Source organism: Mirounga angustirostris, unplaced genomic scaffold, assembly GCF_029215605.1.
Source record: "Mirounga angustirostris isolate CCGP_5_RB_7025 unplaced genomic scaffold, mMirAng1.0.hap1 SCAF_1, whole genome shotgun sequence".
NCBI classification, from domain to species: Eukaryota; Metazoa; Chordata; class Mammalia; order Carnivora; family Phocidae; genus Mirounga; species Mirounga angustirostris.
In genome coordinates, this window is record NW_026991709.1 from 137,180,404 (window position 1) to 137,205,999 (window position 25,596).

Consider the following 25,596-nt stretch of genomic DNA (forward strand, 5'->3'; position numbering starts at 1 on the left):
TCCTAGCAGCATCAGTAACTGCCTGATCTGCTCCCATTTGACACCTAGGAAGTTCCACACACCACAAGGCACATACATCATGTGATCAAACTGGTTTTAGACTGCCAAACTGATTATATCGGCCCTCTAACCATGAGTCAAGGGAAAAAGAACACTAACTTGTGTGGATACAGCCATGGCTCATCTAAGTCCTTTCCTATAAAAGAGCCAATCAAAATGCCACCAGCAATGCCCTAGAACTTAGTGCCATGTACAGATATCCTCAAAGGATAGACTGTGATATGGAAACACATTTCACTAGATATGATGTGAGGACATACATTGGTGGTTTCATTTACCCTATGATCCACTGGCCACCAGGCTAACTGAAAAGAGGAATGGCATTCTTTATTAAAGTTCAACTCAGAGCTCTCTTACAGACGCCACGGTTGCATGCATAGACAAGTCTTGCCAGAAACTATACACTTGTTAAGTTCGACTGAGACCATCTGTGGCACCACCCCAGATGCATGGTTAGGTACCAAAACCAGCATGCCTTGGACTATTGCCATCCAGAAAATGAGGCCTGAGACGCTGGTTGCTGAATTCATAGCAGGCTAGGGACAACTGTGGTTCCAGTCTCCTCAGCTCATCCTCCTGGGGGAGGGAATTGAACGGGGGTTAGAATGGCAACTTCCCCTGGAATGATAGGCTATTTCTTGCCAGAGTGAGAAATGTCCCAGAGAGCTAAAGTGGTCCCCATTGTTCCTGCTGGAGTTGGGGCCAAAACAGTCAACATAGACGTATTCCAGACAAGCATCCATACTGAAAGGCATTATAGTTGCCTTTCATGGTTGTTTGCACCACCTTTAATTTTACATGTACAGACTGACTCTTGGGCCCCAGGGCAACATGTCTGGTATGTCCCACCTGCTCGTGCACCTCAGGCCACCTCTGTGCTCTAGAGACAAAGGCACTAGAATCATCTCAATAGAGGAAGAGAATATCCCCAGACAAGTACCTACTAAACATTTACTCTTTTATCCTCAGCCTGCTGCTTCTCATGTTCTGGTAAAGGAAACCCTTTCTTGCAATGAACATGGACATATGTGGATGGTTTACAATGAGATTCATGCTAGATATGTGGTTTGCTCCCCTTTTCATAGGTCTCTTCTCCTGTTGCTATCTGTATTACTGCTGTGGTTTATGCCTTCAACTGGAACACAGTCTGGCAAAGGAATCTACTGCCAAGAGCCCCTCTCTAATGGCTCAAGGGAACACTGCAGAAGAGATGGGCATGGGAGATTATGAGAGCCATATTTGAGGGGTGGAGTGTGTGAACCAACCTAACGCCATCTTGGACAAATCCGCCATGATGACCACTCTGTGACCAGAAGCTTTCTTAAGCACAGTCCCCTCCTTCCCCATTCCTTCTGTTTAACCATACTTAGGGCATAATGTCCTTGATCCGCTCTGGAGCTACGACTATGATTCTCAAACATTTCTTCCCAGGTGGTCTCCCAGCCTGTACTACTCAGCCTCTAGGGCTGTAAAAGTAGGTCTTATGGGGGGTAGGGTTGCAGAGATCTACTTGTAGATCTACTTGCAAGACACACTTCTGTCTGCAAGTCCCTTTAATAAACCATTTTTGGTCAAGCTTGACTTGGCCTTTTTCTTCAATCTTATGGCTCCTTCAGCCTTTGGAGATCATTTTGTGTACCTCCCTTTTCTTTTTCTTTTTTTTTTTAAAGATTTTATTTATTTATTTGACAGAGAGAGACACAGGGAGAGAGGGAACACAAGCAGGGAGAGTGGGAGAGGGAGAAGCAGGCTTCCCGCTGAGCAGGGAGCCCAATGCAGGGCTTGATCCCAGGACCCTGAGATCATGACCCAAGCCGAAGGCAGACACTTAACAGCTGAGCCACCCAGGTGCCCCTGTGTACCTCCCTTTCATACTGGTCTATTAAGTGTGCAATATCTGGGGCGCCTGGGTGGCTCAGTCGTTAAGCGTCTGCCTTCGGCTCAGGTCATGATCCCAGGGTCCTGGGATCGAGCCCTGCATCGGGCTCCCTGCTCCGCAGGAAGCCTGCTTCTCCCTCTCCCACTCCCCCTGCTTGTGTTCCCTCTCTCGCTGTGTTTCTCTCTGTCAAATAAATAAATAAAATCTTTAAAAAAAAAAAAAAAGTGTGCAATATCATTAGGTCTTAAAAAAAGTACATACCTTAATTTAAAAATACTTCATTGCTAAAAAATGCTAACCATCACTTGAATTTTCAGGGACTTGTAATATTTTTGCTGCTGGAGGGTCTTGCCTCAATGTCGATGCCTGCTGACTGATCAGGGTGGTGGCTACTGAAGACTGCGGTAGCTGTGGCAATTTCTTAAAATATGACAACAGTGAAGTCTAGCACATCAAATGACTCTTCCTTTCACAAAGAATTTTTCTGCAGCATGTGATGCTGTTTGACAGCATTTACCCACAGCAGAACTCCTTTCAAAAATTGGAGTCAATCTGGGGCACCTGGCTGGCTCAGATGGTATGGCATGCAACTCTTGATATCAGGCTCATGAGCTCAAACCCCCACACTGGGTGTAGACCTTACTTAAAAAGATGAGACAAGGGCGCCTGGGTGGCTCAGTTGGTTAAGCGACTGCCTTCGGCTCAGGTCATGATCCTGGAGTCCCGGGATCGAGTCCCGCGTCGGGCTCCCTGCTCAGCGGGGGGTCTGCTTCTCCCTCTGACCCTCTTCCCTCTCGTGCTGTCTCTCATTCTCTCTCTCAAATAAATAAAAATCTTAAAAAAAAAGATGAGACAAATTGCTGCCTTTTTTTTTTTTTAATTAATTTTTTTAGTACTCTCTATACCAAACGTGGGGCTCAAACCCACGCAACCCTGAGATCAAGAGTCACACACTCTTCCAACTGAGCCAGCCAGGCGCCCCCTTGATGCTGCTTTTATTACATCAGTTTATGTGATACTCTAAATCCTTTGTTGTTATTTCAACAGTCTTCACAACATTATCACAGAGATTCTATCTCAAGAAACCACTTTCTTTGCTCATTTGTAAGAAGCAAATTCTCATCTGTTAAAGTTTTATCATGAGATTGCAGCAACTCAGCCACATCTTCAGGCTTCTCCACTTCTAATTCTAGTTCTCTTGCTATTTCTACCACATCCACAGTTACTTCCCCCGCTGGTCTTGAACCCCTCAAAGGCAACCATGAGGGCTGGAATCAACTTCTTCCAAACTCCTGTTAATGTTCACATTTTGACCTGTTCCCATGAATCGTGAATGTTCTTAATGTCATCTAGAATGGTGAATCCTTTCCAGAAGGTTTCAACTTACTCTGCCCAGATACATCAGAAGAATCATTATCTATGGCAGCTGTAACCTTACAAAATATATTTTTTCCCTTTATTTTTTTTATGTTCAGTTAGCCACTTAAACAGTAAGACTTGAAAGTCCTTGATCCATGGGCTGCAGAATGGATGTTGTGTTAGCAGGCACAAAAATTAATCCTGTTGTACACTTGCAGCAGAGCTCGAGTGACCAGCTGCATTGACAATGAATAATAATATTTTGAAAGAAATATTTCTTCTGAGTGGTAGGTCTCAACAGGGGACTTAAAGTATCTAGTAAACCATGCTACCATCCAGGCTTTGTTTTTCTATTTACAGAGTACAGACAGAGTAGATTTAACGTAATTCTTAAGGGCCCTAGGATTTTCAGAATGGTCAATGAGCACTGGCTTCAACTTAAAAGCCCCAGCTGCATTAGCTCCTAACAAGAGAGTTAATCTGTCCTTTGAAACTTTGAAGCCAGGCACTGACTTCTCCTCTCTATCAAAGTCCAAAATGGCATCTTCTTCCAACATAAGACTATTTCATCGACACTGAAAATCTGTTGTTTAGTGTAGCTACCTTCATTAGGTATCTTAGCTAGATCCTTTGGATCATTTGTTGCAGCTTCTATAACCACACCTGATGCTTCACTTTACACTTTAAGGTTATGGAAATGGCTTCTTAAACTTCCTGAGCCAACCTCTGCTGGCTTCACACTTTTCTTCTGCAACTTCCTTACCTCTCCCAGCCTTCACAGAATTGAAAAGAGTTAGTGCCTTGCTCTGGATTAGGCTTTGGCTTAAGGGAATGTTGTGTGGCTGCTTTGATCTTTGATCCAGACCACTAAAACCTTCGTATCAGCAGTAAGGCTGTTTCACTTTTTTTTCATTTGTGTGTTCACTGAAGCAGCACTTATAATTTCCTTCAAGAATTTTCCTTACATTCACAATTTGGCTAACTGGTGCAAGAGGTCTAGCTTTCAGCCTATCTTGGCTTCCAACATGCCTTCCTCACTAAGCTTAATCATTTCTAGTTTTTGATTTAAAGTGAGAGACGTGCAACTCTTCCTTTCACTTGAACACTTAAAGGCCACTGTAGTGTTATTAACTGGCCTAATTTCAATATTGCTGTGTCTCAGAGAATAGGGAAGTCTGAGGAGAGGGCAAGAAATAGGGAAACAGCCTGTTGGTGGAGCAGTCAGAATACACACAAAATTTATCAATTAATAAGCTCACTGTCTCCTATAGGTACGGTTCATGCCTATATGAATTGTGCCAAAACAATTACAATAGTAATATCAAAGACCACTGATCGTATATCAACATAAAAATAATAATGAAAAAGTATGAACTATTGTAAAAATTACCAAAATGTGACAGAGAGACACAAAGTGAGGAAATGCTATTGGAAAAAATGGCACTGATAGACTTGCATTGTCAATGAAGGGTCACCACAAACCTCAAATTTGTAAAACAAACAACCAACCTGCCAAACAAACAAAAAACCCCCACAGTATCACTAGTAACAATGAAGCACAATAAAATGAGGTATGCTTCTATAGGTGTTTGAAAACTCTTGCTATAGTTTTTGTAAACAAACTAAAATCTGTAGAATGATTTGTTAAAGGTACCTTATATGAAATGTCTGTAAGTATTAAATAAAATCTCCATAAAATGTTAGATTGAAAGGAAAATCATGTAATGATAAACAGACTGGACCATGAGAAACCAAAAATTTACTTTTATCACCCTAATTCTTTATATTAAGGAATATGGTCAATGTTTAGGAAGGGAAAATTATTCATAGGTTTGAGTATACGTATCATCCTCTGATAAATTAAGCTACCTTAAGGAAATTAAAGGTTATTCTATTAAGACACAAACTTATTGGGCTTTGATTACAAAAAAAAGTTACAGGCAAAAATTACAAGACTTTTGTCATGGTACATGTTTTATCCACCAAAGGCCAGTCTGGTTTTCCTCCTCCACTTCACCCCCTGCCCTTAAATGTTAACTTTTTGACATTTTATTACTTTAGAGATCAACCGAAGCCATGACTCTTCCCACCAGTCTCTAGTTCTCTCCCACTCTACGTTGCTGAGCAACTACACCTCCCCCACACCAACAGAAGACTAAGGGTGCAATCTCTGGAGAGGGTAAAACAGAGTATGCTTGGGTTTGAGTTCCACAGTGAAAGCATTTAAGTGACACACTCCCTCTACTCCCAAAATATTGGAGCTGGGTCTTTATCCTTTAGGCAGAAGAATCTGGCTAGTGCAAAAGGAAAATTCCTAAATATACTAACATCTAGGGTTCCTCCAACAAATGCCTCACCAGATCACCTTATGGTGAAGCTCCAAGGCATAAACCCTATCCTCATGCTTAGAGCTTTCAATTAGCTTTTTAGTTACCCATGCTTAATTAAGAACAGATAACAGAGAACTATCAGATACTTGAGGAAAAGAGAGACCAAAAATCAGAAAAGAGCACCTTAGAAGGAAAAGACTATGCAAAGAAAACAAAAACACTACCCAATATTTACCAAAAGGGACAAGATAGTATCCTGTTCTTATTTCATGGATGCCCTAAGAAATGAAAACTCATAGAAGGGCTGGAATACAAAGATGAGGAAATCTCAGAAAGGGAAACAAAATATTGAGAGATGAAAAACAGAAGCGAAATTTAAAAATTAGAGGACTAGTCCAGAAGGCCCAGCATCCAAAAGAGTTCCAGAAAGAGAGAACAAGAACACAGAAGAAGGAAAGCCTCAAGAAAATAATTCAGAACTGAATAACATGCATTTCCATATTGAAAGATCCCACCGAGTGCCCACTACCACAGATGAAAACTAATTTGATACACCACTGTGAAATTTCAGAACACTGGGGACAAAAACGAGTCTACAAAAGCTTCCACATCCAAAGCATCAAGAATCATAACGGCTGGGATGCCCGGGTGGCTCAGTTGGTTAAGCGTCTGCCTTTGGCTCAGGTCATGATCCCAGGGTCCTGGGATGGAGTCCCGCATTGGAATCCCTGCTCCTCAGGGAGCCTGTTTCTCCTCCTGCCGGCCCCTCCCCCTGCTTGTTCTCTCTCTGACAAATAAATAAAAATCTTAAAAAAAAAAAAAATCATAATGGCTTTTCAAAAGCAATACTGGAAGCAAGAAGAGAATGTGGTAAAATTGAAAAAACACATCCTCTATGAACCAGCAATTTCACTCCTACATATATAACCCAGAAATTGTCCACATATGGGGCACCTAGGTGGCTCAGTCCATTAAGCAGCTGACTCTTGATTTCAGCTCAGGTCATGATCTCAGGATCAAGAGATCAAACCCCCGTGGGTGGGCTCTGCACACACTTAGCACAGAGTTTGCTTGTCCCTCTCCCCTTCCTCTTTGGGCCCCTCCCTGCCCACCTCACACACCTGTGCACATACTCTCCATCTCTCTCTCAAAAAAAATCTTAAAAAAAAATTTTTTTTCCCACATAATAGCTGGGCTAAATGTACAAGACTGTTCATAATAGCATTATTTCTAATAGCCCAAACTGGAATTAATCTAAATGTTCATCAAAAGAGAGGAGATAAATTGAGGTATACTCATACAATAGAATACCATAAGCCTTTATGGAAAAAAGTAAGTTTTAAGATTTTATTTATTCACTTGACAGAGAAAGAGTGAGCAGGAGCAGGGGGGAGAGGCAGAGGGAGAGGGAGAAGCAGACTCCCCGCTGAGCTGGGAGCCCAACATGGAGCTTGATCCCAAGACCTGGAGATCATGACCTGAGCCAAAGGCAGACACCCAACCATCTGAGCCACCCAGGTGCCTCAAGCCTTTATGAAAATTAAACCACAGCTATTTACAACAATACAGATGTATCCTAAAAAAAAAAAAAAAAAAAGAAGGGAATGATTAACCAAAAGTCAAGGGAAGAGCTGAGTTGTGACTGGAGAGAGATATATGGCAGCTACTGGAGTGCCTTCAATATTCTTTTTGACCTGTGTGGAGATTACACAAAGGACTGTTTTATAATTATTCATTAAGCCATACATGTTTTATGCACTTTTCTATGTGTATGATGAATTTTATAATAAAAAAAGAAAAGACGATAATGGAACAATGCTTGCAAAATTATGAAAGGAAATTATTCTCAATCTAGAATTCTACACCCATCAAAATTCTAATTTTGAGAGTAAGAGACATTTTAAACATGTGAAGCCTCAAAAAAATGTGCCATGTACATTTCTTCAGGTAACTATTTGAGGAAGCCCTCCATCAAAATTAGCACATAATCATAGAGAGAGGAAGACCTCAGATCCAGAAAATACACCCTAACACAGAGGTACAGGAAATCACAGGGACAACTGTAAATACCACTGTTCAGAAGCCCCAGGATAACTACACACAGCAGTACCAAAGTAGTACTAACCATAGAGGGCATTTTAAGGGCTGTCATCATGTGATGCTCCATTCCTTTGTACAACCTCTTCAACACAAAAAGTCCTGGAAGATATGCTCCACCAAGAGGGTGTAAACCCAAAGAAGACAACAAGAGATCTAAGAAACAGGACTCAGGGGGTGCCTAGATGGCTCAGTCGGTTAAGCAGCTGATTCTTGGTTTGAGCTCAGTTCATGATCTCAGGGTGGCAGGATCCAGTCCCGTGGCAGACTCCATGCTCTGTGCAGAGTCTGCTTGGGATTCTCTCTCTCCCTCTCCTTCTGCCCCTTCCCCCTCAAATAAATAAATAAATAAATAAATAAATAAATAAATAAATAAATAAATTTTTTAAAGATTTCATTGATTTGCCAGAGAAAGAGCAAGAGAGAGAGAATGAGAGCACAAGTAGGGGGAGCGGCTGGCAGGGGGAGCGGCAGACTCCCTGCTGAGCAAGGAGCCGGATGCCCTACTCAGTCCCAAAACCCTGGGATCATGACCTGAGCTGAAGGCAGACACTTAACTGACTGAGCCACTCAGGCACCCCTAAATAAATAAATCTTAAAAAAGAAAAGAAAAGAAAAGAAACGAAACAGGAACTCAAACCCAGGAAGAAAGGTAAAGAAAAGTTCCATGGTTCCATTCCTGTGTAATAGGCCTAGATAAGAGAATCACTAACTCCTGGAAGGGTATCTCCAAGCCGGGGGGGTGGGGGGGGGGGGGGATTATCTGATGTAGCTAACTTTGTAAAAAATTGAGAACCATGTGTACTTGTGGAATTAGCAAAAGGATAAATAAAACTAAAGAAATGACAAAGCAAATATTAGCCTCCAGAAAAACAAAAAGAAAGAAAACTGATCATAGTATAGAACATTGCTCAGCTGAGAATATTTACAGGCACCAGCAGTTCCTAAAGTGTGGTCTAAAGATCCCTCAATGTCTCCTTTCAGGGAATCCACGTGGACAAAACTATTTTCATAATGATCAAAGACATTTGTCTTTCCCACTATGTTAACATTTGCACTAATGGTGCAAAAGCAATGGTGGGTAAAACTGTGGAGGCTTTAGTATAAATTAAGGCAAGAGCACCAACTGTATTTATTAGTAGTTGTATTCTTCACCACATCATATTTGCAGTTTGGAGGAAAAAAAAGCCAATTTGAGTTAAGAATGTCCTTGATGAAGCAGTAAAAATTACTGATTTTATTATCTCAATCCTTGAGTATACATACTTACATTTTTTAATATTCTATGTGATTAATGCATAAAGTATTCTGCATAATGAATTGTGGTAATTGGAGGAAAAGTCTTGTGTTTGAGTTGCAAACTGAACTAGCCAATTTTTTTTTAAAGAAGGAATGACAGGAAAACTATGTTATTTGGGGTACTGGATAGAGGTTTTCTCAAAATGAATAAAGGGAGCCTATCTTTTTCAAGGAACATGACTGGCAGTATTTGTTGTCAATGATAAAATCTGATCTTTCAAGTGAAAATGAGAATTGTATCCATCACCATGAACTTGATAGCTTCCTAATACTGATAAGGCTGGTGATGATATTAATAAATGTTATTTGGAAGATCTGCTTATCTCAGTGAGCCAGTATTTTTCAAATGATCAATTTATGATGTTTAAAAACCACTGTTAGGTAAAAATCCCATTTATAGTTCAAGATAGATCAATGAGATTTTACTGTAATAGAGTAGGAAAAGTTCACTGACGTGGTTTCCAATAAGCTTGAAGTAAACGTCACTTGTTGAGTTTTAGTGAAATAGCAAATATCCACAATTTTTTTTTAAGATTTTATTTATTTGAGAGAGAGGGAGACAGCACAAGCAGGGGGAGGGGCAGTGGGAGAGGGAGAAGCAGACTCCCCGCTGAGCAGGGAGCCTGATGTGGGGCTCAATCCTAGGACCCTGAGATCATGACCTGAGCTGAAGGCAGGCGCTTAACCGACTGAGCCACTCAGGTGCCCCAAGAATATCCACAATTATCTGGAAAAGCTATTAACATACTCCTACTTCTTCCAACGATTTATCTGTGTGAGGCCAGGTTTTCTTCATATATTTCAACTAAAAAAATATACCACAACTGATTAAATACAAAAGCAAGTAGGTATGATAATCCAGCTGCCTTCTAGTAAGCTGAACAACAGATTTTTTTTTTTTTTTTTTAAAGATTTTATTTATTTATTTGAGAGAGAGAGAATGAGAGAGAGCACATGAGACGGGGGCGGGTCAGAGGGAGCAGCAGACTCCCTGCCGAGCAGGGAGCCCAATGCGGGACTTGATCCAGGGACTCCAGGATCATGACCTGAGCCGAAGGCAGTTGCTTAACCAACTGAGCCACCCAGGCGCCCCAACAGATTTTCAAAAAATGTAAATCAATGCTCATTCTCTCACTTTTTTGAAAATATAATTATTTTTCATAAAAATGTTATCTTAGCATGTAGTAAGTTTATTATTTTAATAAATGAGTATTTTTAAAAATTTCTCAGTTTTAATTTCTAACACAGTAAAAATACTAAATGATAAGGGTTTTTAGAGGGTAAAGAGATTTTCTCCCCTGGGCATAATTTATTTTTGCACAGGCATAAATGAGAATCAGGAGGTATAAAATTAAGAATGAGGGCGCCTGGGTGGCTCAGTTGGTTAAGCAACTGCCTTCGGCTCAGGTCATGATCCTGGAGTCCCGGGATCGAGTCCCACATCGGGCTCCCTGCTCAGCAGGGGGTCTGCTTCTCCCTCTGACCCTTCCCCCTTCTCATGCTCTCTCTCTCAAATAAATAAATAAAATCTTTAAAAAAAAAAAAAGAATGAATAGTGCAGGGGCACCTGGGTGGCTCAGTTGAGCATCCGACTCTTGATTTTTGGCTCAGGTCATGACCCTAGAGTTGTGAGATGGAGCCCCACCTGGACCTGCTTAAGATTTTTCTGTCTCCCCCCTCCCTTTGCCCCTTCCCCCATCTCTAAAAGAAAAAAATAATCAATATGGCAGCATTTGTGACAGGAGGGATTCTGAAACCAAAAGTTCTCAAAAAATTTGAGAACTGCAGGCACCAGCATCATAATAAAAACCAAATATGGATTTAACCAAAATTATTATATATTATTTTGGGAAGGTGGAAGAGAAGCAGAGCTAATCAAGATGGTTAATAAAAGATAGAAATGTGCTCTGAGCTACTTGCCAGAAATAAATACTTTAAAGATTCATGGTTCCACTTATCTAACAAACCTCATTTCATTCTAACCTGTACTGTCTGTCTTCCTTACTAAATGATCTCCTTAAAAAGCCAGAGATGTGGTTTTCTTCACTTCTGTGCCCTCACAAGGCCTCATTACAGCTTGTATCATACAGCAAGTATTTACTAATTAACTCAATAAGTGAAAAAATAAATGACATAATCCAATTCACAAAATTAGGTCATATTAGAGCAAATAACTGTTTCTTCCATTTTTAAAACTTGTATAGCAGTATTGGAAAGTCATGTTTGAAACTTAAATGAGATCATCATTCATTGTATTCTTAAGTCAGTGATTCTGTGACTCCAAGACCACTATTGATTATGTAAATACAAGGGAGTGCCTGGGTGGCTCAGTCGGTTAAGCGACTGCCTTCGGCTCAGGTCATGATCCTGGAGTCCCGGGATCGAGTCCCGCATCGGGCTCCCTGTGTGGCAGGGAGTCTGCTTCTCCCTCTGACCCTCCTCCCTCTCATGCTCTCTCTCATTCTCTCTCTCGCAAATAAATAAAATCTAAAAAAAAAAAAAGGCTTTAAATACAAGGGAAACCACATATGCACGCACACATTTGTTTTCTTACCTGTTGTAACTTACAAAAAATACTCTTGAATTTCAATAACAAAGTTTTTTTTTTTTCTCTCCCCTATACTCACCCCCCATCCCCCTGCCCTTCAATCTCTGTTGACTTCTTCAACCCTTTAGTCCTTCTGGATTACACCTCACTTTTGTGTACCATCACCCATCTTTAGGTTATCATGACCAACAAAAGACCCTGAGCAGTTCCAGGAACCTACAGAGAAACTAGAGAAAAATAATCTTACCAATAGTATGATTCCCATAAAGAAGCTGCTCCAAAATTGCTGTTTTCCCCACAGATAACAAGCCACAGACCACAACCTTGCAGCCCTTTCCCATCTTCTCTCAGGATATATCACTGTGAAGAGAATAAAAGACCTGTGAAACTGTACACTGTTTGAATCAACCGTTTCTCTTTTTTCCTATGTTTAAATAAGTCATACATATACAGGGGATAATTCCAAAAATAAAAAAGGATATATACAATAAGGCATATCCTTCCAAACCCCATTCCTAGTCTCCCATTTGCTTCCTTAGAGCAATCAGTATTACCAGTTTCTTGCACATTTTTGCAGAGGTAATCTAGATAAACACACAAATACATGTAGATATGAATACAGGTTTATTTTCAAAAAGAAAAAACCATTGTATACAAAGAATATTTCAACACTAAGTCTATAGGATCTAAATCAAATCCTAGATGAAACCAATCCTTGAAAGACACTGCCTGCTCATCAATATTTACCTGGAAAAAAAACATTTAAGCAAAAATTTAAGGAGGCGTGAAGACAAAAATCTGGATAGAGAACAGACATGATTTTTTAGAGAAACACTAATGCTATTAATGCCATCAGTCTTTTCTCAGGAGAGTGAAAAATTGGGTTTTGGTAGCCACGTGGGCTCTCTTTGTCACACTTCTTTTTGAGTCATTTTTTTTTTTTCTAAGATTTTATTTATTTATTTGACAGAGAAAGAGAGAGAGAGGGAGAGAGAGCACAAGCAGGGGGAGCAGCAGGCAGAGGGAGAGGGAGAAGCAGGCTCCCCGCAGAGCAGGGAGCCAGATGCATGACTCAATCCCAGGACCCTGGGATCATGACCTGAGCTGAAGGGAGATGCTTAACCGACTGAACCACCCAGGTGCCCCTGAGTCATGCTTCTTAATGCTAGAAAAATTGCTCATCCTAACATATCCAAGGAAGAGCAAAATTGGGTAACACACCCTTCAAGTTTCCTTAAAGCTTTTATTTTCCGGAAGTCAAGATACCAGAAACCAGGGCAGAAAGGAAAAAAAGCTCACTGAATACAACAGAATAACTTGATAAGAGAATCTAAATTTCCACACTGCCTTTTGCCATCTCCACCACCTTATTTCCCCCAATTCTCTTACCTAGAAATGTAGAACATGCAATAAATGACTAAAAGGGATGCCACAACTCCTTGAAGTGAGAAAGCAACTACACCAAGAAAGTTCAGATAAGCATTCAAAGGGCTTCCAGGTACCTTTCTGTATATGCACGTGTTTTGTACATTAGTATTGTTCGTTTTAACCAATACCAAAAATAGTAAGCAACAAATGAACTTCCCATAACTCTATTTTCTCAAAGTCTGTAATATTTGTTTTAGAGAGAGCAAGCAAGTGTGTGAGCCAAGGTGGGAAAGGCAGAGAATCTTTTTTTCTTTTTTAGGATTTACTTATTTATTTGAGAGAGAGCGCACACACGAGCATGTTGTGGGGAAGAGGGAAAGAGAATCTCAAGCAGACTCCACGCTGAGTGCAGAGCCCAACGCAGGGCTCGATCGCACCACCCTGAGATCAGACCTGAGCTGAAACCAAGAGTTGGACACTTAACCGACTAAGCCACCCAGGTGCCCCAAAAGTCTATAATATTTTATGACCCAAATTAGTCACAACACCAATTTGCTGACAGGAAAAATTTTACTGCTACCATTATTGTAGCACAGTAATAATACAGCGCTCATTTCCAGAGCAGTACACTACATTTTACCAGGAAAGAAATAATCATCACTTAACATAATGTAGTTATTATTTCCTGGTGGCATGCTTGAGATCCTTCCAAATCTTCCCAAGAATATTTATCACCTATTTCTATGAGAACTACTTCTCTTAAGGGAGACACACACACACATACACACACACTCACATATATTTTCTTAATCTCTATGCCCAATGTGGGACTTAAACTCATAACCCCAAGATCAAGAGTTGCATGTTCTACCAACTGATCCAGCCAGGCACCTCTCTTTTTTAAAAATATATTTTCAACATAACTGCAACAGAAAAATTCTCAGTCTTTATTTGTAAGAGGAGAGCTCTGTGTCACCCTGATCATCTATGGTATGATATCTCCTATATCAGCAACAATGGACTATTTTAAAAGGTTTTCTACATCTGAATTTATGATTAATCTAGTATCTCACTTATCGTAGGATTCTACTCTTTTTACATATTGTGGTTTCCTAGAAGTTTATGATATCATTGAATCTTTCTTTCAAAGGGTTTTTAATGATAATAGTTAAAATTTAAAGGATGTTGCCACTTAACCACGTGCCACCAAGAGGATGAAAAAGAAATCTGTCAGAGGATAAGAAAAATGTTGGCAGCACAGAACAATTCTGTTGTCAGAAAAGGTTGCTACTGGAATCTAAATTCTAATTTTCTATTGTTATTTCCCTTCCTCCAAAAATGTCTTAGTCCCAGCAGAATTTCTAAATACCTTCCCTTCTCTCCTCTTCCTTTCAATCAAAAAAACGTGCCTTTACATTATATCAATCTTCAAATAAACACAAGTGCTTTAAAAGGGTAGGTACATGTTGTAGTTAAGTGAACCAGATAGTTAAAAGAAAAAACACCTCAGTTATTAATAGCAATAGACTCCCCATAAAAGGGAGGCAAATATGACTCCTGGGGACTGAAGCAAACTGGGAAAATGCTGAAACCAACAGAATCTTAAGAAATCCAGAAATCAACTACTCCAGTCTTTGGAAGTGGTCTTAATATATCTGCTTTAAAAGTGGCATGCTACAATTATACTTTGATCACTCACTGATATTAGGATTAGCAGATGAAGTGTGTTAAAAATATACATTACTTTGAATGTGTGTGTATAAATAAACTGGGGGAGTTGTTTCAGTCTATCAGGAGAATCTCCATCAAAGGCAAATAGTAAAAATAACTGAATAGAGGTTACTCAAACACTCAGTAAGGATTTTAAGGTATTTGGGGTGCCTGGGTGGCTCAGTCGTTAAGCATCTGCCTTCGGCTCAGGTCATGATCCCAGGGTCCTGGGATTGAGCCCCGCATCAGGCTCCCTGCTCCGTGGGGAGCCTGCTTCTCCCTCTCCCCCTCCCCCTGCTTGTGTTCCCTCTCTCGCTGGGTCTCTTCTGTCAAATAAATAAATAAAATCTTTAAAAAAAAAAAGGATTTTAAGGTATTTTACAAGGAAAGAAGCAAGATAAAACAGAATAATCCATGTTAAATATTTTACACCACCAAAAACAAAACAAAGATGAAAGGATAAATGTGATTAGTCAAAGCATAGCTAAAACATTCTAGGTTCTTGTCTTCAAGTGGGAAACAATAATATTACCTAAAGCTGAAGATTAGCGACCTGCTAATTAAAGTATTAATTCTTTTAAAAAATAGTATCTAATGTTTTTCAGTAGGCTCCACACCCAGCATTGAGCCCAATGCAGGGCTTGAACTCATAACCCTGAGATCAAGACCTGGGCTGAAGAGTAGACACTTAACTGACTGAGCTACCCAGGCACCCCAGTTAGTATCTAATGTAAAGCACTAGTTAGAACTACTTGGTAGAGTCCCTACTCTAAGTAACTGCTGTACAATAAAATTCAATCTGTGACCTATTAATCCTCATCTGATATAAATGATTTGAGAGAACAGGCTTAACAGGCAAAATCCAATGCAGTCTTAACTGCATATTGCTTTGCTTTCCAGGCTAATCAATAATGTTTCTACAGAATAAAAACACGATTTGATCCATTCCTGTGGAAAACACTGAGCTTAGTCAATAATCCCCTTAAAGAGCTATCAGAAACAGTTGCCAAAACTGTCAGTACTTCTGTTTTTCTAAGGAAATCATTCTACTTTTTTTTGTTTTAAGATTTTATTTATTTGACAGAGAGAGACAGCGAGAGAGGGAACACAAGCAGGGGGAGTGGGAGAGGGAGAAGCAGTCTTCCCGTGGAGCAGGGAGCCTGACGCCTGGGATCATGACCTGAGTCGAAGGCAGACGCTTAATGACTGAGCCACCCAGGCGCCCCAAATCATTCTACTTTTATAAGTAAAGCACAACTGTTTTTATGCTACTAAAACAACAGTAATACTGTTAACACTTAACATCATAGAGAGATGTTATAGATCATATTATGAAGCCCCGCATGGAGAAAACTTAGACACTGTGTATTTATTTATGCAAACATCAGGTACTGTGTGCAACACTTTTACTTATCTATATATGAATAATTTTACATATAAAAGGTTTTGTAAACAATATTGCACACAATAAAATATAATGAGCAGATTCCAGCTTACCATTCTTTTAATCATTAAGTATTTACTGAAGTCTTACCATAATGCCAAGCATGAGGGACAAAACCAGGGGGGCAAACAGAAATGATATCTGCTCTCAGGAATCTCAGAATCAATTGGAAATACCAATCCAAATCTTGCAAAACTACTGAGCAACTGTAAATAGCAAATGAAGAAACAAAACTGCAAAAACTAATTAAGAAATTAGCAGTGATTATTTGCATTGCCAGAACTCCTTTCCAAATGATTCATCCAACTTTGTAGTTATTTTTTTTTTTTTGACAGACACAGCGAGAGCGGGAACACAAGCAGGGGGAGTGGGAGAGGGAGAAGCAGGCTTCCCACCAAGCAGGGAGCCCGATGCGAGGCTCAATCCCAGGACCCTGGGATCATGACCTGAGCTGAAGACAGATGCTTAAAGACTGAGCCACTCAGGCGCCCCTGTAGTTATTCTTTTAAAGTAATCTCTACGCCCAACTTGGGAGTTCAAACTCATGACCCTGAAATCAAGATCGCATGCTCCATCAACTGAGCCAGCCAGGCACCCTTTTTTAATTAATTTTTTATAGCAATCATTCTTGACTTATTTTTCTTACACCCCACATCTGATCCACCAGTAAAGCCTCCACCTTCAGAACACATCCAGGGCTGGATCACTTACCACCTCCACCACTAATGAAGTGATCAGAGGCACCATCTTCTCTCACCTGGTCTCTCAAAGAGGTCTATGTGATAATCCCTAAAACCTGTGAGTATTTTATTTGACACAGTAACAGGAACTTTGCAGCTGTGATTAAATTAAGATCCTTGAGATGGGGAGACTATCCTGGATTATCTGGGTAGACCCAATGTAATCACATGTATCTTTATAAGAAGGAGAGATGTGTGTCAGAAAGAGAAACAGAGATAAGAAGATGCTATACTGCTAGCTTTGAAAAGGAAGGGATCAGGAGCCAAAGAATACCGGTGGCCTCTAAAAGCTGGAAAAAGCAGGGGCGCCTGAGTGGCTCAGTTGGTTGAGCATCTGACTCTTGGTTTTGGCTAGGGTCATGGTCTCAGGGTCAGTGGATTGGCCCCTCCACCGGCTCTACCCAACATGGAGCTGGCTGGTCCCTCTCCCTCTGCTCCTCCCCCTGCTCTTGTGCCTCACCCCCACTCAAATAAATAAAATCTTAAAAAAAAAGGGGGGGGGGCCGCTGGGAAAAGCAAGCAAATGGATTCTCCCCTAGCTTCTCTAAAAGGAACACAGCAATCTAATTTTAGCCTACTGAGATTTCTGACCTGTGTAAGACAACAAATTTGTTACTTTTTTTTTTTTTTAAGATTTTATTTACCCATTTGAGAGAGAGAATGAGACAGAGAGAGGAAGTACGAGGGGGGGGGGGGGTCAGAGGGCGAAGCAGACTCCCTCCTGAGCAGGGAGTCCGATGCGGGACTCGATCCTGGGACTCCTGGATCATGACCTGAGCCGAAGGCAGTCGCCTAACCAACTGAGCCACCCAGGTGCCCCAAATTTGTGTTATTTTAAGCCAGTAAGTTTGCTATTACTAGCAAAAAGAACTAATACAACTTCCTAGTCTCTCTGCTTCAATTTTTCCCCTTCTTTTGGCCTCAAAACTGCAATCCAGATAATCCTTTAAAAAATGTAAGTCAGAAAGTCACCCTTCTGCTTAAAATCTTCCAATAGCTTTTGATCTCTGGCAGTGTGAAAACCCAAAGTCCTCCCTAGGAACACTTCACCTCTCTGATGTCATCTGCTCGTTTCCTGCCACACAGCCTCCTTGGAATCCAGGCATACTCCAGCCTATTTTCCTTTTGATTGAAATCAGTCCAAATCTCCAAGGCTCACATCCTTCGGGATTTTTCTCAAATGTTATGTCTCAAGAAGACTAATCCTGAATATTCCATCCAAAATTTTGACCCCCCCCACCCCAACACTCACTATCCTTTCCCTCCCCTTCATGCTTGTCTTTAGTACTTTTTACCGAACATAATATATATCTTATTCATGTTTATTGCCCGTTCACTATTGCTGCATCCCCAGCAGCTGGGACACTACCTGGCACATATTAGGCATTTCATAGATATTTCCTGAATAAATCAATGAACCTTGTGAGGACTCCTGGAATGATAAAGCTACGATTTAAAAAAAAAAAAAAAGGAAAATAGGAAATAAGGAGAGAAAACCAAAACCGGTAATAAGTTAGAAGGTAAACTACATGACTGCGTCAAAAATGAAAATATTCTGGAGACGCAAAGAACAAACTATTTTTCAATAAAGAACTCAACACAAAACGCCAGCATTTTCTCGGCATTTCTTCCCAAAACACTCGTACCTGATAACCAGGTCTTGGCACAAAAATATTTTGCCTTTCTAAAAAAAACTGGTTCTGACGTAGCAAACCTGGGACCAAGTCGGTGCGCAGGAAAGGCACGGAAATGAAAAGGCGCCGAGCCGCCCGCGCTCCCCTCTCTAGCCCCCCAGTTCCCCACCCTCCGACCCCTCTTTAGGGTAAAATCCCGCGGAGCGGGGCCTGCGGAGGCTGAAGCCCGAAGGCATGGCGCCCTACCCCCCGCGAAGCCCCGGCAGCACGAACGTCTTATTTGGCTGCTGGGGCAGCGTCGCGAGGGTCTGTCAGAGCGTCTCCGGGTCCAGTCTGGTGGGCTAAGGGGGACGGACAGCGCCGCACTGGGGAACCCGCCGCGACTCCTCAGGTGAGGAGACCGCGGTGCGTGAAGCGGTTCCCTGTACCTCAAGACACAGACCTGGACACCTCCACAGGCTCCTAAGACAGCGGTACTCTGGCAGAGCGGCTCCACGACCGGCTTCGGCCACCTGAGCCCCGCCCCCAACTTGCCTCCTCCCGCCTGCAGGACGGCCCTGGACGCTCGCCCGCCGAGGCCTGGCCGAGGACTCTCGCCCTTTGAGCCGCCCCTGCCTCTCAAACTCAAATCCTGAGAGCCGGGGGGCGGGATAATAGGGGAGGCTGCGCCCAATCCGGGCCGAACTCCGCCCACCAGTCTCCCTGCCGGAACTACATGTCCCATGAGGCCGTGGGAGCCGCAGCTTTGCACCGGAAAGAGGCTCGCCGCTGTGGGGGAGGAGCCCAAAAAGGATTGTGGGAGAAAGGCTCTTTCCTTTCCGTCCGGCGGCAGCCATCAGGTAGGCTGTGTTGGTGGAATGCGCTGCTGCATCCGCCGCTCATCTCCCTTCGCCTCAGCCATCCAGACTCGGGGACCCTGCGTCCTCGGAGCTCCCCCTGCCTCCTGTGCGGCGCGAGTTCGAACAGGATGCGAGGCTGCTAGGGCGTGGAGAGGCGGCCCCCGGGGCGGGCTAGGGTGGTGATGTGATGGCGGCGCGAATTCGAGCGGGCCCTGGAGCGTGAAGGAAAAGGAAGCATGGGGCTGAGGGATGGAAGGCCGGGCCTAGAGTGTCCTAAAGCGAGGCCTGCGGATTGGGTGCAATAAGGGATTTTTTCCTCGAAAGTTATCCTTCGGGGATAACTGCTACAGCACCTTTCTCTAATGGTATCGGCGAGGTCTCTGCAGGCCAGACCCTTAGGGACGCCGCCGGCCTCATTCAGCAGCCCTCCTCAGTACCCAAGTCTAGCGCCATTCATTCATCCAACAAAAATGTGCCGAGACCCTCCCTGCGCTGCTGCGCGCTGGGGTCGCAGAGGTGACAGCGCCGCTTTCCTAGGGTGCAGCTATTCCCTGCAGTTCTGGAGAGCCATTTTCAGCCTCAGTGGTTTCCTTGTGGCTGGTGGGGAACTAAGATGGACGGGCGCGATCGTCTCCTTTTAAACGCATGATGTTTCTTTAGCTCAAAGGTAGGCCAAGATGGGTGCTTACAAGTACATCCAGGAGCTATGGAGGAAGAAGCAGTCCGATGTAATGCGCTTTCTTCTCAGGGTGCGCTGCTGGCAGTACCGCCAGCTCTCTGCGCTCCACAGGGCTCCCCGCCCAACCCGGCCCGATAAAGCGCGCAGGCTGGGGTACAAGGCCAAGCAAGGTGAGTGGTCTCTGCATGGATGCTTGGACAAAATTGTGTTCCTGGGGAAATGCTAGAAAACTGTTAATTAGAGGTGCTATGGCCCCAATACCTCAGTGTAGAGTGGAAATGAGAAGTTACTCTTCCTGTGTCATAAAGTACTTTGAAAAACACTGGAATGTGTTTCTTTTTAGAGTAGGTCTTAAATGGGTATTTATTTTACCTTCAGATATATAGTATTTGGCTTATAGTCCAGAGTATATTCGACATTGCAGCATTTAGTAGCAAGTTACTGAGTCTTGATGCGTACAGCTTTTATAAGACCACTGTAAATTTGTATAGGTTATGTCATATATCGGATTCGTGTGCGTCGTGGTGGTCGCAAACGCCCAGTTCCTAAGGGGGCTACCTACGGCAAGCCTGTCCATCATGGTGTTAACCAGCTAAAGTTTGCGCGAAGCCTTCAGTCTGTTGCAGAGGTAAGTGATTTTTCGGTAACAGTTGTATCTGTCGCCTCCTGGAGATGGTGGAGAAGGATTTGAGCACTTTTTTGGTTAACTCGTACCTACGTGAGCCCTGTTGTGTTTAAAATGGGGTTTGTGATTTTTTACTTCATCGTTTACTTAGTAAAGTGTTGCTGTCAAAGTCTTAGTCTTTGTTACTAATTTGGCTTTGCTTGTGAATAATGAAAAGTGTTTCATGGTTAGTGTGAACCTTGGAACCTAAGCTTTTGAAGGGCAGTAAACTTGTCTTGAAGAGCACATCTCCCCAGGTGTACAGAAGCTGCATTTATTCATATGGCTAATTTTCAATGTTCAGTTGTAAGTTGTCTTTCTGGGTTAGTAAATGAAGCTGTGCGCTGTCCCATAGGTTGGCAAACAAGGGTTTGTTGCCTTCTGTAAACTAAAAATGTTTTATTTTTGTTCTTAAAAGGCAAAGACGACTTAAACTAAGGGGAGACTATTGTGGCCTGCAAAGCCTAAAATAATATGCTAAGTAGTATTAAAGTTTTGTATGAAATTTGCTGATCCCTCAGTTGTATTAGAAAAGGACTAGGTTCTTAAATTTTGTAAGATACTAACATTTGTGCCTTGGTCGGGAAGGGGGTGATAATAGGTAATGGTTTCAAATCAGAGCATGTTTCATGTATTACTGTAGTAAGTCTTATCATATTTGGGGTCCTAGCCTCTGGGAAGATGCTTACAACTACTGAGGTAGTTAAGTGAACGACCTTAGTCTCTTGTCTAGTGTGGTAAACTAAAGGGAATTCTTACTTCCTAATTTCCTTCTATGGGAGATGGAGGCTGACCTTGGGCCTTTTTTCCTGTTCCAGGAGCGAGCTGGGCGCCACTGTGGGGCTCTGAGAGTCTTGAATTCTTACTGGGTTGGCGAAGATTCCACGTACAAATTCTTTGAGGTCATCCTCATTGATCCATTCCATAAAGCTATCAGAAGAAATCCTGACACCCAGTGGATCACCAAACCAGTCCACAAGCACAGGGAAATGCGAGGGCTGACATCTGCAGGCCGCAAGAGTCGTGGCCTTGGAAAGGGTCACAAGTTCCACCACACTATTGGTGGTTCTCGCCGTGCGGCATGGAGAAGACGCAATACTCTCCAGCTCCACCGTTACCGCTAATATAAGTAATGTTTGTAAAAATTTTACCTAATAAACAATTTAGGACAGTCATGTCTGCTTAAAAGTGTTCTTTAATTTGTCTGTTAAATTTAGTTGTCTGCAGATTGTTCCATGAATGCATTGTCAAATTATGAAAGTTAAAGTGCAATAATGTTTGAAGACTTTAAGTGATGGTGTATCTTGTTTCTAATAAGATAAACACTTTTGTCTTTGCTTTATCTTATTAGGGAGTTTATATGTCAGTGTTTAAAGTGCTGTTTGGTATAATAGGTGTAAAATCTGTAAACGTGGAATGCAGAAGCTAGCCGTGTAGATTTGTTGCATGTAATGAAACCTGCAGCTTCGTTGGGGTGATGTAATGCTCTGGTTTACTCTCAAATAGCTGTTATTAGGGGTTTGGAAAGAACAAGCTTTTTAAACGGGATTTTGCTTGGAAGTGTGAAGAAGATCCTAATCTTTAATCATGATCATATGCAGAACAGTGTTAAGTAGGAACCACAATTTCAGGTTGAATCCAGTATTCATTTATGTAACTACGGCTTTGGAAAGAATACTTTAAAAGAATGCCACCATTTTTTTCAAGAGAATTGAATCAACCTACCCGATACAGGAGGGTTGTCTTAAAAATGAAAATAAATCCTGCTTAACTGAAGCAAAATTGCCTTCGTCTCCACAGTATTGGAGTTCGAAATTATATTGAAGTTAACATAAAATGTAGAGGCTCCTGATTATATCCCATGACTCCATGGGATCTGTAGAATACTGAATTTCCTACAAAGCAGTCAGTTAATGGTGTTTACTCTGGTGTATATGAAAACTTAACGGAAATTGGACATTAGGTGAATGAGAAGACTGATTTGTAAGCTAGTAACCAATGTTAGAATTGGGAAACTGGTGGCCATCATATAACCTTTTAAGTGTGAGGATAAAAAAGTTGGCTTTGATTAGAATTTTAAATACTTTATCCATGGTCTTTGTGACCATTATGAATCCACTAGCCACCTTAGGGGGAAAAATAGGGTTGGCTTTAAAAGTACATCATTGCTCGTTCCAAGTCCTAAGTCATCTTGGGTCAACCCACTTAGGCATTCCCATAGGCTATTGAGAATAGTCATGTAGTTGGTGTCCATACAAGTCTATGGTTTCCAATCTAATCCTTACATGTGTTATCCACAGTCATTTTTCTCATCCTTACTCAAACTCCTCAAAATCTTTGCCATTCCATAAACTTGCCAGCCCATCAATTGTGCCACCTTGATGTTAAGTATACCACTATACTGTTTCCATTCTGTCTTTGCAGTAAAGAGGTTTCTGTTCTCCAGGATGAATTTTGAGTCTGTAGGAAATAGAGGAATTGCCCCAACTTTAAGATTGCTGACTTAATCCATAGTTTGATTTCAAAATCGAATTGCTGGTTTCCTTGAACCAGTTTTTATATTTTTTTCAGGGGTCTTAGGCTCAGTTAAATGATTGCCAGAAAAAGGCTCAAAACCTCTTGAGACCTAAATTCGTTTCCACTCAAAAAGAGATCCTAAACCATATATATACTTTGTGTGTTAGAAGTTGTTCAACTAAAGGAATAAATGTTTATTAAACTAAAACACCTGTTATCTTTTGTCATCTAATATTAAGAAGCAAGCCAAATACCCTAACCTACACAAAATGTAATGGCAGAAACAGTCACTTTGAGAGAAAATAAAATGTATAGTACTTAGTCTTGAGAATTTTTGCTCTTGGTTCTTTGGTCCTTGCATGAATTAGAAAAACCCATTTAAATGTTTTTTCAAACTGAATGCTAGTTTGGGAAGGAGAAGAGGGGGAGGGTTCAGGCTAAATGTCAGTGTTCCTTTTTTCCAAAAAGGGCTTGCTTCTATTCTTGCTACCCTATAGTTTGTTCTCCATACTGTAGCTTTTTAAGTGTTGTCATACCAGTACTGGAAGCTGAAGTCCCAGATCCATGATCTTTATACTCTTCTCACCACTGGACTCATTTTCTACTGCTGTCCTCATTTGATATGGCAGGTTCCTTGCTGTTCCTCAGATGAGCCAAGCACTCTCCTAATGTCTTTATGAGAAAACTCCCAGTTCTTAGATGTCACCTTAAGAGGCTTTCCCTGACAATCCAACAAGCTGTTCTGTTTGCATTAATTCTAGATCAGTGAGATTAAAACATACCCAAATCAATTAAAATTTTCTTAGAAATAGAGCAATTGGTTTCTCACAACCCATAACTGCAGGTACTAATATTAACTCCCTTTTGCTGATGAGCACACAGACAAAAAAGAAGCAACTTGCTCAAGGTCACAAAGTGGCTGAATTCATCCTCACAATAAGATTAAGTTCAAATTTCGACTAGGTAATACATTGACATGGCTAAAAATTCAAAAGGTACAATTAAGGTTGACAGTAAAAGTCTCCCTTCAGTAAAAGTCTCAGGTCCCCTCTGGAGGCAATCGATTTGATCAGTTTTTTGGATTTTCATCAGGAGATTCTTTCATACATGTACAAAAAACACTTTCTTCTTTTACCCAAATGTCAATATATAGATTTTTTTCATTTAGTTACATATCAGAGCTTATTCTGTATCACTTCATGAAGATATTCCTCATTCTTTGTTATGACTGCATGATATTACATCATGGATGCATCATAATTTGATGTGGCCCTTTCTGATGAACATCTAAAATTATTTCCAATCTGTTGCTTTTAACGGAAACTTTTTACATATATCTCAGTTTATCTGTAGGATAAATTCCTAGAAGTAGAATGGCAGAGTTAAAAACTATGTATTGGCAAAGAGATTCTGCTCTGCCAGTCTGATAGGAAAAATGGTATTCTTACCTAGTTTCATTTTTGCACTTGTGAGTGTGGCAGAGGCAAAGTCATGGGCATACCAAATGGAAATCAAAATGAGGTTTCACCTCACACATGTCAGAGTGGCTAAAATAACACAGGAACACAAGAAGCATTAGGGAGGGTGTGGAGACAAAGGAATTCTTATGCACTGTTGGTGGGAATGCAAACCGGTCTAGCCACTGTGGAAAACAGTATGGAGGTTCCTCAAAAAATTAAAAAATAGAATTACCATATGATCTAGAAATTTCACTCCTGGGTATTTACCCAAAGAAAATGAAAACACTAATTTGAAAAGATAGATGCACCCTATGTTTATTGTAGCATTATTTACAATAGCCAAGATATGAAATCAACCCAAGTGTCCATTGATAGTTGAATGAATAAAGAAGAGGTTATATGTATACACATACATACACACAATGGAATGTTATTCAGCCATAAAAAATATTCATATTTAGCCATAAAAAAAAGAATGAAATCTTGTCATTTGCAACAACATGGATGGATCTAGGGGGAAATAAGTCAGTCAGAGAAAGATAAATACCATATGATTTCACTCATATGTGGAATTTAAGACACAAAACAAATGAACAAAGAGCAAAAGAGACAAAAAACCAAACTCAAATACAGAGAACAAACTGGTGGTTACCAGAGGGGAGGTGGGTGGTGTGGGGTGGGTGAAATAGGTGAGGGGGATTAAGATTACACGTATCGTGATGAGAATTGAGTATGGAATTGTTGAATCGCTATCTTGTACACCTGAAACTAATACAACACTATATGTTAATTATACTGGAATAAAAAAATATTCTTAAAGGTAACTTTCTGTAGAATAAGTTCTGGAAACTCAACTGTTCATTTTATCCTTCTGATTCTGAGCTCTGGTTTCATCTCTAAATTCTGAAATTGCTAAGGGATATTAGTAGGTATATTGTATCAGTAAGGGAGACTTGATTAAGCTATAGT

General features: G+C 41.2%; 2 protein-coding genes across 6 annotated transcripts in view; one reads left to right on the plus strand and one right to left on the minus strand.

Moving 5' to 3' along the window:
• NKIRAS1 (NFKB inhibitor interacting Ras like 1) overlaps window positions 1-19,091 on the minus strand; it is a 36,747-nt gene extending 17,656 nt beyond the window's left edge. For 2 of the 5 annotated variants that reach the window (XM_054504445.2, XM_045903884.3), the window contains exons 1-2: window positions 18,911-19,086; window positions 11,820-11,932 (exon numbers count right to left, since the gene is read on the minus strand). In XM_054504445.2, the coding sequence (XP_054360420.1) occupies window positions 11,820-11,913 (94 nt within the window). In that variant the 5' untranslated portion in view covers window positions 11,914-11,932; window positions 18,911-19,086. Of the gene's footprint in view, window positions 1-11,819; window positions 11,933-18,910 lie in introns of all 5 variants that reach the window. The other 3 variants (XR_010410763.1, XM_064588576.1, XM_045903885.3) reach the window with 3 other exon arrangements.
• A 62-nt stretch (window positions 19,092-19,153) lies between these two features.
• RPL15 (ribosomal protein L15) lies at window positions 19,154-21,825 on the plus strand. Its single transcript, XM_045903883.2, has 4 exons — window positions 19,154-19,307; window positions 19,968-20,156; window positions 20,478-20,614; window positions 21,469-21,825. Exons 2-4 carry the CDS (start codon window positions 19,985-19,987, stop codon window positions 21,772-21,774), a joined length of 615 nt encoding a protein of 204 aa, XP_045759839.1. The 5' UTR covers window positions 19,154-19,307; window positions 19,968-19,984; the 3' UTR covers window positions 21,775-21,825.
• Window positions 21,826-25,596: the final 3,771 nt, after the last annotated feature.